General features: G+C 27.4%; 3 protein-coding genes across 3 annotated transcripts in view; 1 reads left to right on the plus strand and 2 right to left on the minus strand.

Moving 5' to 3' along the window:
• The window catches only part of LOC125863364 (uncharacterized), a 315,246-nt gene that overhangs the window by 277,775 nt on the left and 21,952 nt on the right, over window positions 1-15,519 (plus strand). The gene's annotated exons all lie outside the window — the stretch shown is intronic.
• LOC125863365 (uncharacterized) lies at window positions 1,985-4,966 on the minus strand. Its single transcript, XM_049543554.1, has 2 exons — window positions 4,399-4,966; window positions 1,985-2,259 (listed from the first exon to the last, which is right to left on the minus strand). Exons 1-2 carry the CDS (start codon window positions 4,930-4,932, stop codon window positions 2,101-2,103), a joined length of 693 nt encoding a protein of 230 aa, XP_049399511.1. The 5' UTR covers window positions 4,933-4,966; the 3' UTR covers window positions 1,985-2,100.
• LOC125863367 (glyoxylase I 4-like) lies at window positions 11,219-13,044 on the minus strand. The gene is made up of 3 exons (XM_049543557.1): window positions 12,799-13,044; window positions 12,611-12,716; window positions 11,219-11,570 (listed from the first exon to the last, which is right to left on the minus strand). The coding sequence occupies exons 1-3, from the start codon at window positions 12,939-12,941 to the stop codon at window positions 11,322-11,324; spliced, it is 498 nt and encodes a 165-aa protein (XP_049399514.1). The 5' UTR covers window positions 12,942-13,044; the 3' UTR covers window positions 11,219-11,321.

Genomic DNA, 15,519 nt, shown 5'->3' on the forward strand with positions numbered 1-15,519 from the left:
CTTTAAAATATTCTATTGTTAATTAATGTAAATTATTGTACTTTCTAAGTAATTTTCAAATAATATATATCATTTAATTTGTCCAATTTATGTGTCACCGATAAAATTTGAAGAGTTAATCAGATCTTTTACATATTTTTATATCTTTTGAATATTTAAGTAAATAATTATTGTGATTTATAATATTTGATACAATTATTTAAAAAAAAATAAACAACAAACAAAACGAATTCATCATAGGAAAATTACCAAAGCATCCTTGAATGCATCAATAATGGGTCCACTTTTTGTTTAAAAAAATATGCATATTGGGAGGATATTTTTGTCCAAAGGGAAATAGAATAAGTATAAAGCATTAAAGTCTTTTAAAATTTTAAATTGTTAATTCTTATTGTATGATTTGTAATACTTTTACGCCAGTTTCAAATAATAGAGGTCATTTCTTCTTTCTCAATTTATGTAGTACTAAAAAAATTTTGAGATTCAATCAATTTTTTTTGTCTTTGAAATATTTCTAGCTGTTAATTTATAGTACTTTCTAAGAAATTTTCAAATAATATATATTATTTCATTTCTCCCAATTTATGTGTCACCGGTAAAATTTGAAGAGTCAATCAGATCTTTTATATATTTTTATATCTTTTAAATATTTAAGTAATTAATTATTGTGATTCATAATATTTTATAGAATTATTTAGTATAGTAAAATAAATTTAAAAGAAACAAACAAAACGAATTCATCATAGGAAATTACCAAAGCATCCTTGAATACATCAATAATGGGTCCGACTTTTTGTTTTTAAGAAATTGCACATTCAAAGGATATTTTTGTCCAAAGTGGAAATATTGTGTAAAAAATGTGTATTTATTATGATTTTGAATGTTTTGTGGGGTAATAGGACGAACGCAAAGTTAAGGTATCTTTTTGAAAATCTGGGACAACTTCAAGTATCATTTAATGTTTTTTCTCAAAATCTAATTTACTTTCGTAAACTATGTGTCAAATCAAAATCAAATTAACAAATTCAAAAGGAATGAGTAATAAATATATATAGAAATGACATATTTATTATCTAACTAAATAATAAATATATAACTAAAAATCCTATTAGCTTTTGGTTGAAAGCTAACAAGATAGTTACCATGATAGTTGCATTGTGGCTTATTATATATAGAATATCACTTTTTATGAGGATTAGATGGGTAGGGAGTAAGATCTACAAGCCAAAAATGATATGGAATTACTTGAATGTTGGCATTAAATAGATATATAATGATAGAAAGTGTATACAATAAAGACATTATATCAATTTGGAAAATGAACTGATGTTTAAAATCTAGCCACTAGTGGTTTGTACTTTAGCCATAATTCTCCCATTAAGTGCTAATGTAGATATATCCCTAAAATACAAAGCTTAACTACTATATGACTCTCCACATCAATTTCACATAATTGAGCACATTATTGAAACTATTATTATTATTAGCATAAATACAAAATGTATTTTCTACAAAAATAAAATTAAAAATAAAATAAAAGAGACTCTTTTTAAAGTAGAAAATGGGAAAAATTAAATCATTTTCCATGAAAATGAAATTCTAAGAGGTTGTTGGTCGGAAATATTTATTCGTACTCAATATTTACATTAAATAAGATAATCACAGGAGTCATAGTTTTGGTTATTATACAAATTATATTACATAATTATTATTTAGAGAAAGTATTGTGTCATTGTTGTGTCTAAGCCTTTTTTTGGTTTGTTTTTACAAAAATTAATCACTCCTTCGCAAAATGAAATTTTACAAAAGCTATTGAGTTACGCGATTGGAAACACACTAATGAATTGATCGTAAAGAATGAATTTACGAGAAACTTCTCTTAAATCGTTATAATCATATAGCCTGAAAAAGAAGAGATCAAGAAGAAGTATACTATAGGATGATTGCACATTTTTTTCTTAAAAAAATTAAGACATATACACACTTCATTTCAATTAATTTCCATTTACAAATCTAAAAAATAAATAAAGATAATTTTAAATTTAAAAAAGTGATAAAAATCAAAAGGTAAAAGTATTACTACCAAAGTAAATTAATTATTTAGGACTCAATGGTCTTTTGGACTTTTGTCTTGAAGATTAAAATATAAAGTTTTTCCATTGAAAAATAGAGGAATCCACCTGTGGAGTGGGTAACATATGACCCAAAACTTGAGCCCACTATGCAATGCCAGGCCGGCCCATATATTTTATCAAATTCCTGTTGAAATTTGTCAAACAAAAATCTCATTAGAATACGATTTAACTTATATATATTGATATATAACATGATATATTACATCAGAATTATCACTTTTTCGTAAGTTTCATACTCTAACTATTAGTTGTTCTCTTCTTTTACTTGAACTATCATCATCTATCTTCTTAATGTATCGTGAGTAGATGATGATAGTTCAGGTAGGAAGAATGAACAACTAATTGTTGGCCTAATTAGCTTTGAGATAGGAAGAAGGAACAACTGATAGTTACCGTATGAAACTTGTGAAAAAAGTGATGGTTCAAATATGTTTTTATCTATTAACTTTATCGGTGTACTTTGTTTTGTTGCAATAAATTACCTGTCTTATTTTCCAAGTTATTAATATGAATAGTTACTTGTATTTATTTTGAGCGATATGATAGTGTTATAAAAATTCTTATATAAAAATTAGTTGGTAATAGCACTTTTCGTCCCTCAGTCATTGATAAATTCTTATTATAGTCGTTATGATATTTGACTAAGTAAATTTAATCTTAATTAACTAAAATATAGGCTTTTAATTCCTTTGCTTTTGAATATTTATAAATTTACCATAATATTTACGGCTCCATCACTTAAGAACAACAATAATATATATTCAGTACAATCCCAAAAATAAGATTTAAAAAAAGTAGTATGTACACAGATCTTACTCCTACCTTGCACTCCATTACTTAATATTTCATATATTAGGTTAAGCATGTATTGTTACTCCGTAATTGACAGCTAGTTAATGATCAATATACAATTAATAATTACAAGTAGCAACTATTATGCTTTTGTTATTCACATGGGATGACTAAGTAGTGAATAATAATTGACAATTAGCCACATGATTAGAGATACATTTTGCTATTATTAACATGTAATTTTACAATTATTATTTTTTATAATATGGTTTAGCTAGCCCTCAATCAGTTGTCTCAGATCTGATTGACAGGTTTGCAAAGATGTGTTAATTTGTCTAACAGTACATGTGCCATAAAGATGAGTAAAGGTTATTTTATTAAAATTATCTTTTATCTTTTCCCCTCAAAATGGGCAATAACTATAGGAAAATATTTTAGGAGATTGTATAGATAATTTCTTATAGTAAAACAAAACTATTTTTTATACCATATATATTTGGATAAAATAATAATAAATGCAAAGAGGATATATAAAGTAAAATGAATAAATGGAGACAGACAGAATGAGAAACTTCTTTCAGCTATATCACATGTGGTTGAGGTTTTTTCTAGGTACATTTGACTTCATATAATTTCATATTTAGGGTATTGGAAATATATACTGATAATATTAAAAAAATTATATTATATATATTTTTTAATCGATTATAACATATAATTTACTACATGTTATAGGTTACCAAATTAGAATTACGATAAATAATTATATTGTTTTTGTAAGTTATATTAATTACCTAAGGGCAAAAAAAAATTATAACCTATCCGCGTATACAAGTTAAACTTTCTTAAATTGCATAAAATTTTATAATAAGAATTCGTGTAAAAACTCACAAGGAAAATCCACTTCAGAATTGGGAGAAAATAATGAGGTGATATGTATAGCGGTGGAGTTACTATTGTTCATGGGTCTCGATTAATACTTTATTATCGAAAAATTATATCATGTAAATAGGTAAAAAAAAAACTTTTTGAGGTATATATATATATATTGTATATTGAATTCTCTTCATGTTTTTATGTATTTATTTTAATTTCTTGACTTTTTTTTTTGAAAACTCTGACTTCGAATGACTATCATACACAAAATTCAAAGGTAAAAAAGATGGGACAAGCACATACTCATTCCATCTCAAATTATTTGTCGTAGGTTCCACAAATAGTTATCTTAAATTATCTGTCATTTTACAGATTCAAGACAAAATTAATTATATTTTTCCATTTTATCGATCCTTATTAGAGGTAATAGTTCTTGAACACTACAAAAACCTCAATAGAATAGATATTTAATGAAGAGATCAAACTATATCTTAATACATAAATACCGATAGAATAGTCAAAGTTTTTTTCTTAAAGAGTATGTAAAAGATAAATACGTACGACAGATAATTTGAGACGGAGAGCATGAGAGTACCTTTTTCATGTTATAGGCCATATGTTTGGAACTAAATTTCTCCAAGCTATCATAAGTAGTTCTTGCACATTTAAAAGCATGAACTTGCATAAATCCTGGCATGTCTGTGACCAATACTTTAACTTGAAGAATTACAGCCATTGATGCCACATTTAATTCAACATGTGTCAATGATTTTCTTGTTCCAATAACACAAGAAGCTGATTTTCTTGATTCAATAATTGGATTTCTTGATAATTCATGAATTTCCTTATTAACAATAACTTGTCCTTCAATTGATGAAACTGATTTTCTTGTTGTTTCTCCTTTTGTTGTTGTGATGACAACATTGTTATTTGTTTTTAACTCACCTTGATGATGATTTTCGCGATACGTTTTCGATCTTCTAAGGGGCCATCCTTTTGATATCCCTTTCTTTAACATGGTTGATAAGTCTGGTTCTGGCTTCGGCTTTGGCTTTGGATTTCCGGTGTCTAAGTTGTATACATACATGGATCCTTTGTTTTGCTTCTCTCCCACTATTCTCGTTGCCATTTTTTTTTAAGTGTGTTGAGTTTTGTTGGATGGTATTTTGGTGGGATGAGAAAACTCATGTATATAAATCTTGAATGAGGGGGTTTGGGGGTAGGTGTGGGAGGGGGGGGGGGGGGGGGGGGGGGGGGGGGGGGGAGTTATTTGTTGGTTAGGGTCAAAGGGAAATACATGATTTGAAGACCATTTTGCTTAGGTTGGTTCGGTGCACAAAGTATTACACATTAATAAGTTTTAGGAAAGGGTCGTATTCCGAAGCATGTAATGTAAAGTTATAGACAGTCTATCCTAATACAAGTATATACTAGCGGTTGCTTCTATAATTTGAACTTGTAACCTATAAGTCATGCGAAGACAAATTTACCGTTACTCTAAAGCTCTCCTTCAAGGATCCGTCTCGTTAAGCTGATTAAAACATAGTACAATAAGCATCAAATATCGAAAGATAAAATTATTATGTTAAAATGACCTAAATGTCCTTATTATTACTCCCTCGGTATCATATTAGATATGCCTCTTACTAAAAATATTTATTTCATATTATTTGATCACTTACTCAATCGTGATAGAACTAATTAATCTTTTCACATCTCACCCCTACAATTAATATGGGCTTTGAAAATTTAAACAAATTTTAAAAATCTAAAAAAATAAATCAAGAAGCTAATTAATACTATGAACAAAGGACAAAATAGTAAAGTTAATCAATCTATTAATGATTTTTTAATTATCGTGTAAAATAAAAAATGCTTACAAAATAATATAATTTCTTAATTATCGTGTAAAATTAAAAGTGTTATCTCATATGAAACAAAGAAAGTAATATTTACTAAAGATATATAAATAAATAAAAATGGCGAATTGCCAAAATGGAATGATTGAGGGAAATTAATAATTCTGTCTTGGAAAGGGTGTTTCAAGGATTACAAAAGAAAATTTTTAAAAAATAGAGATACAAGAATAAAAAATAATATGTCAAATTAAAAATGCTTATAAAGTTAAAAGGTTTTTAAATTTGGATGATAAATTTATGGAATTATGATTGATTCTAACTTATAAAAAATCAAGTTTATCAAACACGTAAATAAATTGGAAAATGCTTATAAGCTTATCTATTCTTTCTAGAATCAATCAATAAATTCAAAATAAAGATAATTTTATTAAATATTTAAATAAAACCATTTTCGATACATTTACATAATTACAACAAAACAATTAAATTATTTATGAAATTCGTTCTAAATACGCCTCTAATTAGAATCTGGAATGCTAGCTCATAAAAAGAATAAATATTAAGGTCAAATATGGTTTGATTAGATAGTAGGTAAAGGGTTAATCAAAAGTAGCAAACCATGTGTTATTGCCTATAATTTTGGATAATAAAATTGTGGTATTGTTTAAACAAGATTTGATGTATTTTTGACTCTATTATAAAATTAGTCTTTAAGGGGCATATTTGTTTGTTTTTTCTCCTAACCACATACAGACCCCTACCTTCCCACCGCCACTCTTAAGTACTACTCATGGCCCATATTATTTTTTCGGTTCGATCTGATATACACATTATAATTAATTAAATTTAAATTTATGTATTATAAAATTTATTTATAAGGATGACGCTTTCAACGTGATTTTTATTATTCCACAGCTTAAATCCAAAAGTTCAAATTAAGAATAAAGAGAATCTCAATCATCTATCACAAATCATGTTAGTACTTCATTTTTGTTTTCTCTATTTACTTATTTGTATTGATTGAATGGAAGATTGAATCTATTTCTTTATATTTTATTGTTTGTCCATTGATAGTCATGGTGGAATGAATTTAAAAAAGAATAAAAAATTAGAGATTTGAGTTTTAGCTTTGAATTTATAAAAAGATTGGGTAATTTACAAAATAATAGATTTTAGAGATGGGTGATCTTGAACTTTTGACTCTGCTTGCCTCGTGAGCATAAATTTAAGATCAACAAGTTTTGCCTTTTATCCTTGAAGTATTGCTTATGGAGCAAGTGGGAATTAAAAGTTCAAGATCAGTCATTTTCAAGGTTATTGAATGTAATTATTTTCTTGAAAAAATTGGTACAAATTAACGCTCTCTCTTTTTAATGGTTTTACGTAACACAAATTTAAATTAATTAAAAATCTTACGTAACTAGCTACTGAAACATCGAATGTTGAAACTTAAAAAATAATATCTTTGTTTTCTTTTCAAATTAACAAATGGGTATGTAGCTCTATATAGTTAATAACCAAATGGAGAGGACAGCATTCTATGGCAGGAATGGCAAATAGGTGGAAAAAATCCAAGCTCCATGTTGAGTTATTAGCAAACAAAGAGGAAAACTATTAATAGAACATGTGATGTTTTTCATCTCTTTTTTTAAAAAAAATAGAAATCTAAAAACTTAGAATTTTCTTATTAAAGATTAATTTTTATATACCGACCATGTGAAAAAGTATTTACATTTTTATGTAGAATTTTAAAAAAAAAAAAAAACTAAGATTAGTCATATAATAAATAAGACATATCGTCTATTATAATAGGCTAAAATATTCTCATATAATAAAATTCTTTATATTGTTTACTTATTTTAAGTTAAATCATTTCAAGTTAAGTTTAATTTATTTACCTATCGCGAAAAAGAATTTTACACTATCATAATTATATATAAGATCTTTATCAACTTTTTTCTTTAGGTAATTTCATTCTTAATATTCTTTATTCAACTCACATAAAAATCATTAAACAAGAAATATTCTTTATTAGAATTTGAATCCAAAATTAAAACCTCTAATTAGAATCGAAGAAATCCAATTCATCTTACCACACTTTTTAATACAATAGGTTGATGAAGTGAATAAAAGCTATCAACTTCAATACATATCATTGATATCAACTTCTTTCCTCCTCCTCCTCCTCATTCCTCAAAGCATTCAAGAAGGCAAAACAAATAAAAACAAAAACATTAAATAGTCATCAAGATGTAGAACTAACTTTATTCCCACAATTTATCATCTCTATTATTTTCCATCTCTTTCAAAGACATTTATTGAAGAATGGATAGTTGAGAAGACAAGTGAATTTAAGATAAATTGGTTTTTTTTACATGAATTATACCCTTTGATGTTAACTCCTTTGAGAAAGACATTAATGTTGTTAGTCCTCACATGTTAGGTTAGACAAAATTCACACTGTTTGAAACTTATCCTCTCTTGTTTTTTCCTTGAATCAATTTTTTTTCCACTCAAGTTAAGGACCACTTTTAAACTAAAGTTTCAATATGTTAATTCTAGTTTTATCTTTTATATATATAGCTCACTTATAAGGTAAGTCCATGTATGTGTCTATGACAATCATGAATTGATACTAACAAGGTTGTGGTAGGGTGGTAAGCACTCATTTATTCTTAATCAGAGGTCTCGAGTTTGAATCTTGCATTTTGAAGTCAACAATGAATTTTTCGGATTTAGGAAGGATACTTACGTGAGACTTAGGTGTCGGATCAAAGGTTTGTTTTTTCCACTGCTTACCAATAAAAAAATTGTGTTATAAAATATGATTTTTCCATTCATTTTTCACTAGATTGGCTCACTAAGAAAACACTTGGTGGGAAACAGATTCTTACTGAAATACTAGGACGCTTCCTATTTTTTCTTTGTGGAAACACTATAGCTTCGATATCGTCTTGAATCCGTTTCACTCCATTTTTCCTCCAGTGAGAATACGTCGCTTACAATATTATTAAAAAAGGACGTTTATTGCCCCTTTTGGTAAATACCTTATTGCCCCTTTACACCTATTTATTAATCAGGGAGATAATATAGATGGTTGAGTTATTCTCCAAAAAAGCAATGTGATTTCTAAGAAATTTCCCCATATCCATAATAATAGTGTGGAGAATGGCAAGATTAGAATATGTACCTTTCGGTTCGGAAAAAAAAATTCCTTTACCGATACCTATTTTTACATTTTTCTTTTGAAAACTTATGAGATACAATTTTTTCAGAAAGTCTAACTCTTCAATAAAAAAAAAGACGATTGTGTGCGAGTTGGCTGGGAGAAACACAAGCTTAACACGTCTTTTTTTATTTTTCTCATATCTGAATGTCTTTGTCGAATTGATTGACATCATTCACTCCTTTTTTTTTCATTGTCCGTCTCTATTTTCTCACTGATTTAATCAAAATATTTATGAAAAAAGATACTGAATATTTTTCAATGGAAAAATAGTGTTTTTAAAAAAAAAAGTAGGATTGGGCTATTCATTGCCAAGGTATTGGGAAAAGATTTTACATTAGCACATATAACATAGTATCCTCATTGTCCATTTTTGGGCCCTTCGAACCAAGCATATTGGCCTGTTATAGGGATACATTACCAATTGTGTTATTATCCACAGACCAAATGGGGTTTAGGTTTAGCAAATTCTTTCAAAATTAGTGAGGGATGAAAGAGTAGGGACTAGTATACTTGGTATGAAAATGATAGTCACATTTCTATGTTTGGTATGAAAATGATTGTCACAATGGTATATATATTTTTTTTTGGAATTCTAATTTTTTAAAATTATTTGTTCAAAATTAGTAATAATTTGTATATGTATATTCAATAAAGTTCTTTAGATAAATATCGAATTATCAAAGCTACTAAAGTTTGATTAAACCAGTAATCAATACATTGACTCTACCCTATGCGAGAGAACATGATTTACCTCTAGATTTAAAATTACTACTTATATACTTGATATTTGTCATAAATCATCAAAACATTCTAAAGAGTATAGTCCAACTAAGTAAGAGTAAGGGTTAAGGATTTATTTCGTGTGAGATATCATGTTATATTTTTCTTTAGAACCTAGACGTTGTCCTAGCAAAGGATCGTAGTCGCACCTCGATTACTCTAGCACACATCATTGATATCTATTTTTTTTCAACAAACACAAATATCATATAACTTTGCCATTGATATTTGTGCAAATGATGAAGAATCATTCATCTGTCATTTTTTGCATGTCTCTACTATGGGATTTGGACTAATAGCAGATCTAGAAGGTTGGTTACGGATTTATATAAATACAATATCATATTATTACTAATATTTGACTGTAAATTTAATTATTTTTATTATAATAATAAATCAAAATTGCTATATATAAGAATGGATCATAAATTTCAAATTTTATATCCGTATTTATTTAAGCATTAGTCTTTCATTGTTTTTATACCTTTTTGATGTTATCTTCTGTCTTCCTTGATATATATATACCTTCAATTAAATCCAATTTGTTGTTTGTTTCTTTTGGCCCTTTGTTATTAATTCAATTAATGGCTAAAATGCATAATACACAAAGATTGAGACATGAAGTGGCAACCAATGGTTGGAAATTGATATTACACAGATTATTGTAAGTTTTTTATTGTCACAAATGCATATCCATTATATTGATGTGATGTGAATGCATTATTTGAAGTAGACATTTAATTACATATTTATGCGTGGACAATTGCTATTGCCACATTTTGCTAATATAATAGTTCATCAATCCATATTTAAGTACTAGTATTTTATATTGTTATTTGATGATAAAAATAATATTAATTTTATTTTATATATATACACTAGATGATCACACATTTGAACACGTTACCTTGGAAAAACATGTAGATTATTGAAATTTTTAAACACTTTCAAATGTAAACAAAAACAAGACCAAAAAAGCAGACATCCTATTTATCCAAAAAAAAAAAAAAAAAAACCTGCACTCACTGAATATGATACACAAAAGTACAAAAAGGATTCAATATACATATATTGAACACCAAGAGCGTGTTCGATACGAAGGAAAACATTTTCTTGAAAAAATGCATGCTCCTGCAAAATGTCAAATAAGAAAAAAGGTTAAACCTTTTTTGTATTAACCAAAATCAACTAATTTTGCCCTTATCCTTTAATATTTTATCTTATATTATTCTGTTATTAAAAAAAAAATTGTTCTTGATCCTTAACGGAGCTCCAACATGAGGATAATTTTAAATCATAATAAAAAAAAACGGGGGTAAATTTCTTGAAATGTTTGTGATAATAGCATCGGCTAGTCACTTTTCAGTCTTGTAATTAAAAAAATAGATAGTTATTATCACGAAATTAAACTTCAACAATAATATCTTTCAATTACTAAGGTGAAAAGTGGTTATTTGTGACTTTTATAAAAGAAATATTTAGACATGTAAGTCCACTCATTTTATGTTAGAGCTTCGTTAACGGCTAGAGCAAATACGAGACGATTGTACATAAGTTGACCAAAAATATAATAAAGGGCAAAATTGAGCAACTTCGAATGATAAAAAAGGAGGGGTAAATTTGAACCTTTTTTCACGATTTTTTTTTTTACTAGACCATTTGTTGAATTTTGTTTTGCTGCATGGTGCATTGGAGAGTTGAGCATGGCCGGAGAACTGTTTCACCGCCGGAAAGTGGAATCACCGGCAAGTTATCGCAGTTACAGATCTCGATCATCGTGCCATCGGGATCATGAAAGAATATTTGATCAACGTAGATGTTACCTTCTTCAACTCTGCACTTTATATACTCTGTTTCCATCTCTTTTAGCCTATTTTCTACCATTGTCATGCTCTCACACTGCAATCAACAAACATATCGACTCGTTGCACTAAGTTCTCATTATAGAGAAAAGTCAAATCATATTTGGTCTATCGACTATATATATATGGTCAGACTTTTGCTTAAATAGATTGTCTATAACAAAAGTTTAATGCACCAGACTTATGATATTTTGCGTAGTAATTAGTAAGTAATTTACTATAGTCTAATTAACACAAAATAATGGTTCTCATATAGAGATTTGGTAACAAATTAGAAAACATGACAATCATATGTTATGTCCCAATAAGCCACTAAGGTAATTAATACTCCTTTTTATTTATGTATGTATTTTACTTTTTTTGGCCAATTTAAAATGATGTATATAGTAATGATATGTAGATCAACATCATCTATATAAAATTCTACATTTGTCACTGCTTTGATGTATATAGTAATCATAAATCGATTATATTTATGAAAAATTTTACATACACCATTGATCTACTAGAGATGTGATGGGTTGTTATAATATATTTCTCATATTTAACCTTGGTATGATGGCAAGGGAAGGTTCATAAAAAAGATGCAGTTTAATTTTTATATGTTATTTTCTTCAAAATGGGTATATATGAAAGTCATAAATCTCATATAATAATTTTAACTATCGTTTTAGCTTATTTCATGCTTATTAAGAAAACAATAAATACAAGAGAACCATAAATTCTTTTTTAATACGATATATAGAGTTGGAAACAATAATTAACTTTAATCTCGAATTCCTAAAGTGATAAATATTTTGAGACATTTTTTTTCGAACTATAGTGACAGAAAAAAAAATGAGATAAGAAGTAATAATTTATATATGTTTTGGCGGTTCATTTTAAATTGAAAATAAATGTAGGTCAATAGTGATTCTTGAGCCGAGGGTCTATCTGACATCCTCTATGTCACACAAGGTAGGAACCAGATAAAGTTGATATGTGTATACCTCACTCGATTCAGACCTGATAATTTATGTGATTACGTTGAATATGTTGATGTTGTTAGAGATGAAAGAGTGATGGAAAGTTGTGAACCTGAAAGGAAATGTGATTATCCTTTGGATTAATGATGTTAATCTTGGGCATATTCTCTGGATCCTCAGATTGCAAAAGATGTATGCCAATTCCATAATTAAACAACCTGAAAAATGTCATAATTAATAGTTAATCAATATGTTTAATTAGTATCTTAATTAATATTTGATTAATTAATTAGTACTCACCAAGCTCCATCAAAATTAAAAGAACCAGGTCTTCTAATTGGAAAAAATCCAAGAATATTTTGGTAAAAATCAAGAGATTTTTCAACTGATCTACAAACTATTGATATGTGATTTAATGACTTTAAATGCAATGGATTTTCCATAATATTCTTCCACTAAATATGAAATTAACAAACAAACTAAAGACAAGAACAAATGAAGAAAATACAAACTTTAAGGCAAGAAAGAAATTAAAGAATTAATTGCAAAGTAGAGTAGTAATGGAGTGGTTATTTATAGAAACAAATATTCTTGAAATGATATTAAAAATAAAATAAAATTGGTGACAATTGGTTGTAAAACAAATAGATACCACGTGGTGATAGTTTTAGTTTAATATTCAAAAAAGACATGCAAAAACTTGCATTTCCTTTATTTCCCGCTATATTTATTTTGGAGCTCGATGAATTTAATTTTTCATTCAAAAATCTATATTAGATAAAATATTTTTTATTAAAGACGATACTCCAAAAGCTAAAATGATTTATAGTGAAATGGTAAAATTACTCTACTCTTAACTAGAAATTTCAAATTCAAACTCTAGATATGAAGAAAATTTTATTAGGAGCGCCGCCTCAAAATTTGTGTATGTATAAAGTTGTCCTCATTTCAAGTGTTTGTTACTATAATTTTATTATTTTTATACCTAGTGAACCTTCTCGTATTTTATTAATTGTATGCTTAATCAGCTTGAATAATTAGGACCATTCATTTATTAAACAAAATATTAGTGTTCCCATTCAGATTTGGTTTAGTGGGGATTAATGTATTTTAAAATAGTTGCATTTCAAATATATATATATATATATATACTACTAAAATTTTATAACATTTTAGACGCCGTAATAAGAAAATGATCTGTTATGACCACTTATAATTGAATAGAAAAAAGTGATCTTAAAATTTTTACGTTTAAAAATAAAGATTATTTTATATAAATAATATAAAACTATTTTTTTAATTAAAGGACTATAAAATTAAATCTACCTATTATCATGATATATAAAATTAATATAGTAATCAAATACCTATCATCATCATCCCATGTGAATCTGTAGAATAATTATATTTAAGCAATGCATTTGGACATAAATTTAAGTAAAAATAAGGGGGAAAATCATGTAAGAAATTGGGGTGATTTGGACCAAATAGGATCTTTTAGTATCATTGTTTAAATTTTGATTTCATTTTAACAAGTTTTAATAGAAATAGCATAGATTCTTGGCAAGGGCGGCTCAACGTACTTGGAGGCCTAAAGCGAAATTTCAATTAAAAGCCTAAAATCTTTTAGCTAGCAATTATTATATAAATTGTTAACATTATTCTATAAGTAATAAGTTGACAAATTTGCTTATAAGCTTCTTCTTTTTTGTTTAAAAACACATAAAATAATTCAATCTAAACAGACTTGTAATTCACTTTATCCAAAACATGATTTTTACTATTGATTCATATTTTTGATAGAGCTCTAACTTACATATAGCATAAAAGGGGTCTAGAAAATTACAATGCGAGAGTTAGTGAAGAGAATGTGAAAAGACAAAATAACATTTTTCTGGATTTCTTCTATTTAATTGAGGTTAAGGAGAATAAAATAATATATATATATTTTAAGAAAAATACATTTATCTTAGATAATTAATTTTTTCTATAAAAAAAATTAACACATAATTTATTGTGGTAAAAATTAGAGGCTCCCTAAAATTGGGGCTAAGGCATATGCCTAATTTTTATAAGCATTGAGCCGCCACTGATTCTTGGCCAAAAATTGCCATCGAATCTTTGTGATTTTAGCGGATTATTATAAAATTCGTTAAGTTATCTTGTCACAAATTTCAACGATCTCTTGAAATTGGCCATTATGCCATGATCGTTATAAAATTCATCAAATTATAATCTTATTACAAATTCTCACAATTGTCCGTACTTGACCACCAAATCCTAATAATGTATTTCTCATGTGGTATATTTAGCGCGTTAGCTATAACATTACATGGATCGATACACACAACGCTCAGTATCCATCATTTATGACTAGAATTATTAAGATATTTTATCGCTTCGCTCTCCTAGCTTTCATCTCTCAGTGTTAGTATCAACCTAGTAAAATACCTTCATCGTTTTATTCTTTCCGATCTCTATGTATTTCAACGCTCCAGTACCAAAAATTCTCTCTGGCCCTATCATACTCCACCTTGGTAGTTTTGTCCATAGTTGACGACCAAATCCTAATAATTTTGGTGAGTCGCCATAAATTTGTTGTGTAACATGATTTCAACACACCTTTTTTTGTCCCTGCCTTTATTTTTGGAAGAAAAAGGACATCTTTTACTATTACAAGTCCATTATATTACACTTTATTTACTTCTTTGATATATGAGGGTTTACTATTCAACACTGGTGTGAGTTTGAGTATGAATTGGTTTCTTTCAATTGGATGAAAACTTTATTATAAAGAAACACAAGAGTAAAAGAAGAGTCTTTGAAGAAAATTAGTAACATTTTGGGCAGCTAAAACCAAAATAGAGTTCATATAAATAAGCGAATTGGACTAAATTTGAATGTGTCAGATAAAAAATGAGTATATGAATTACGTCTAAATCGATTAGAAACAAGTCCTAATCTATAATAACTGATATTTAGAGCGTAAATTATTGAACTAACTCAAAAATTGTAATATAT

This window comes from Solanum stenotomum, chromosome 4, assembly GCF_019186545.1.
Source record: "Solanum stenotomum isolate F172 chromosome 4, ASM1918654v1, whole genome shotgun sequence".
NCBI lineage: Eukaryota > Viridiplantae > Streptophyta > Magnoliopsida > Solanales > Solanaceae > Solanum > Solanum stenotomum.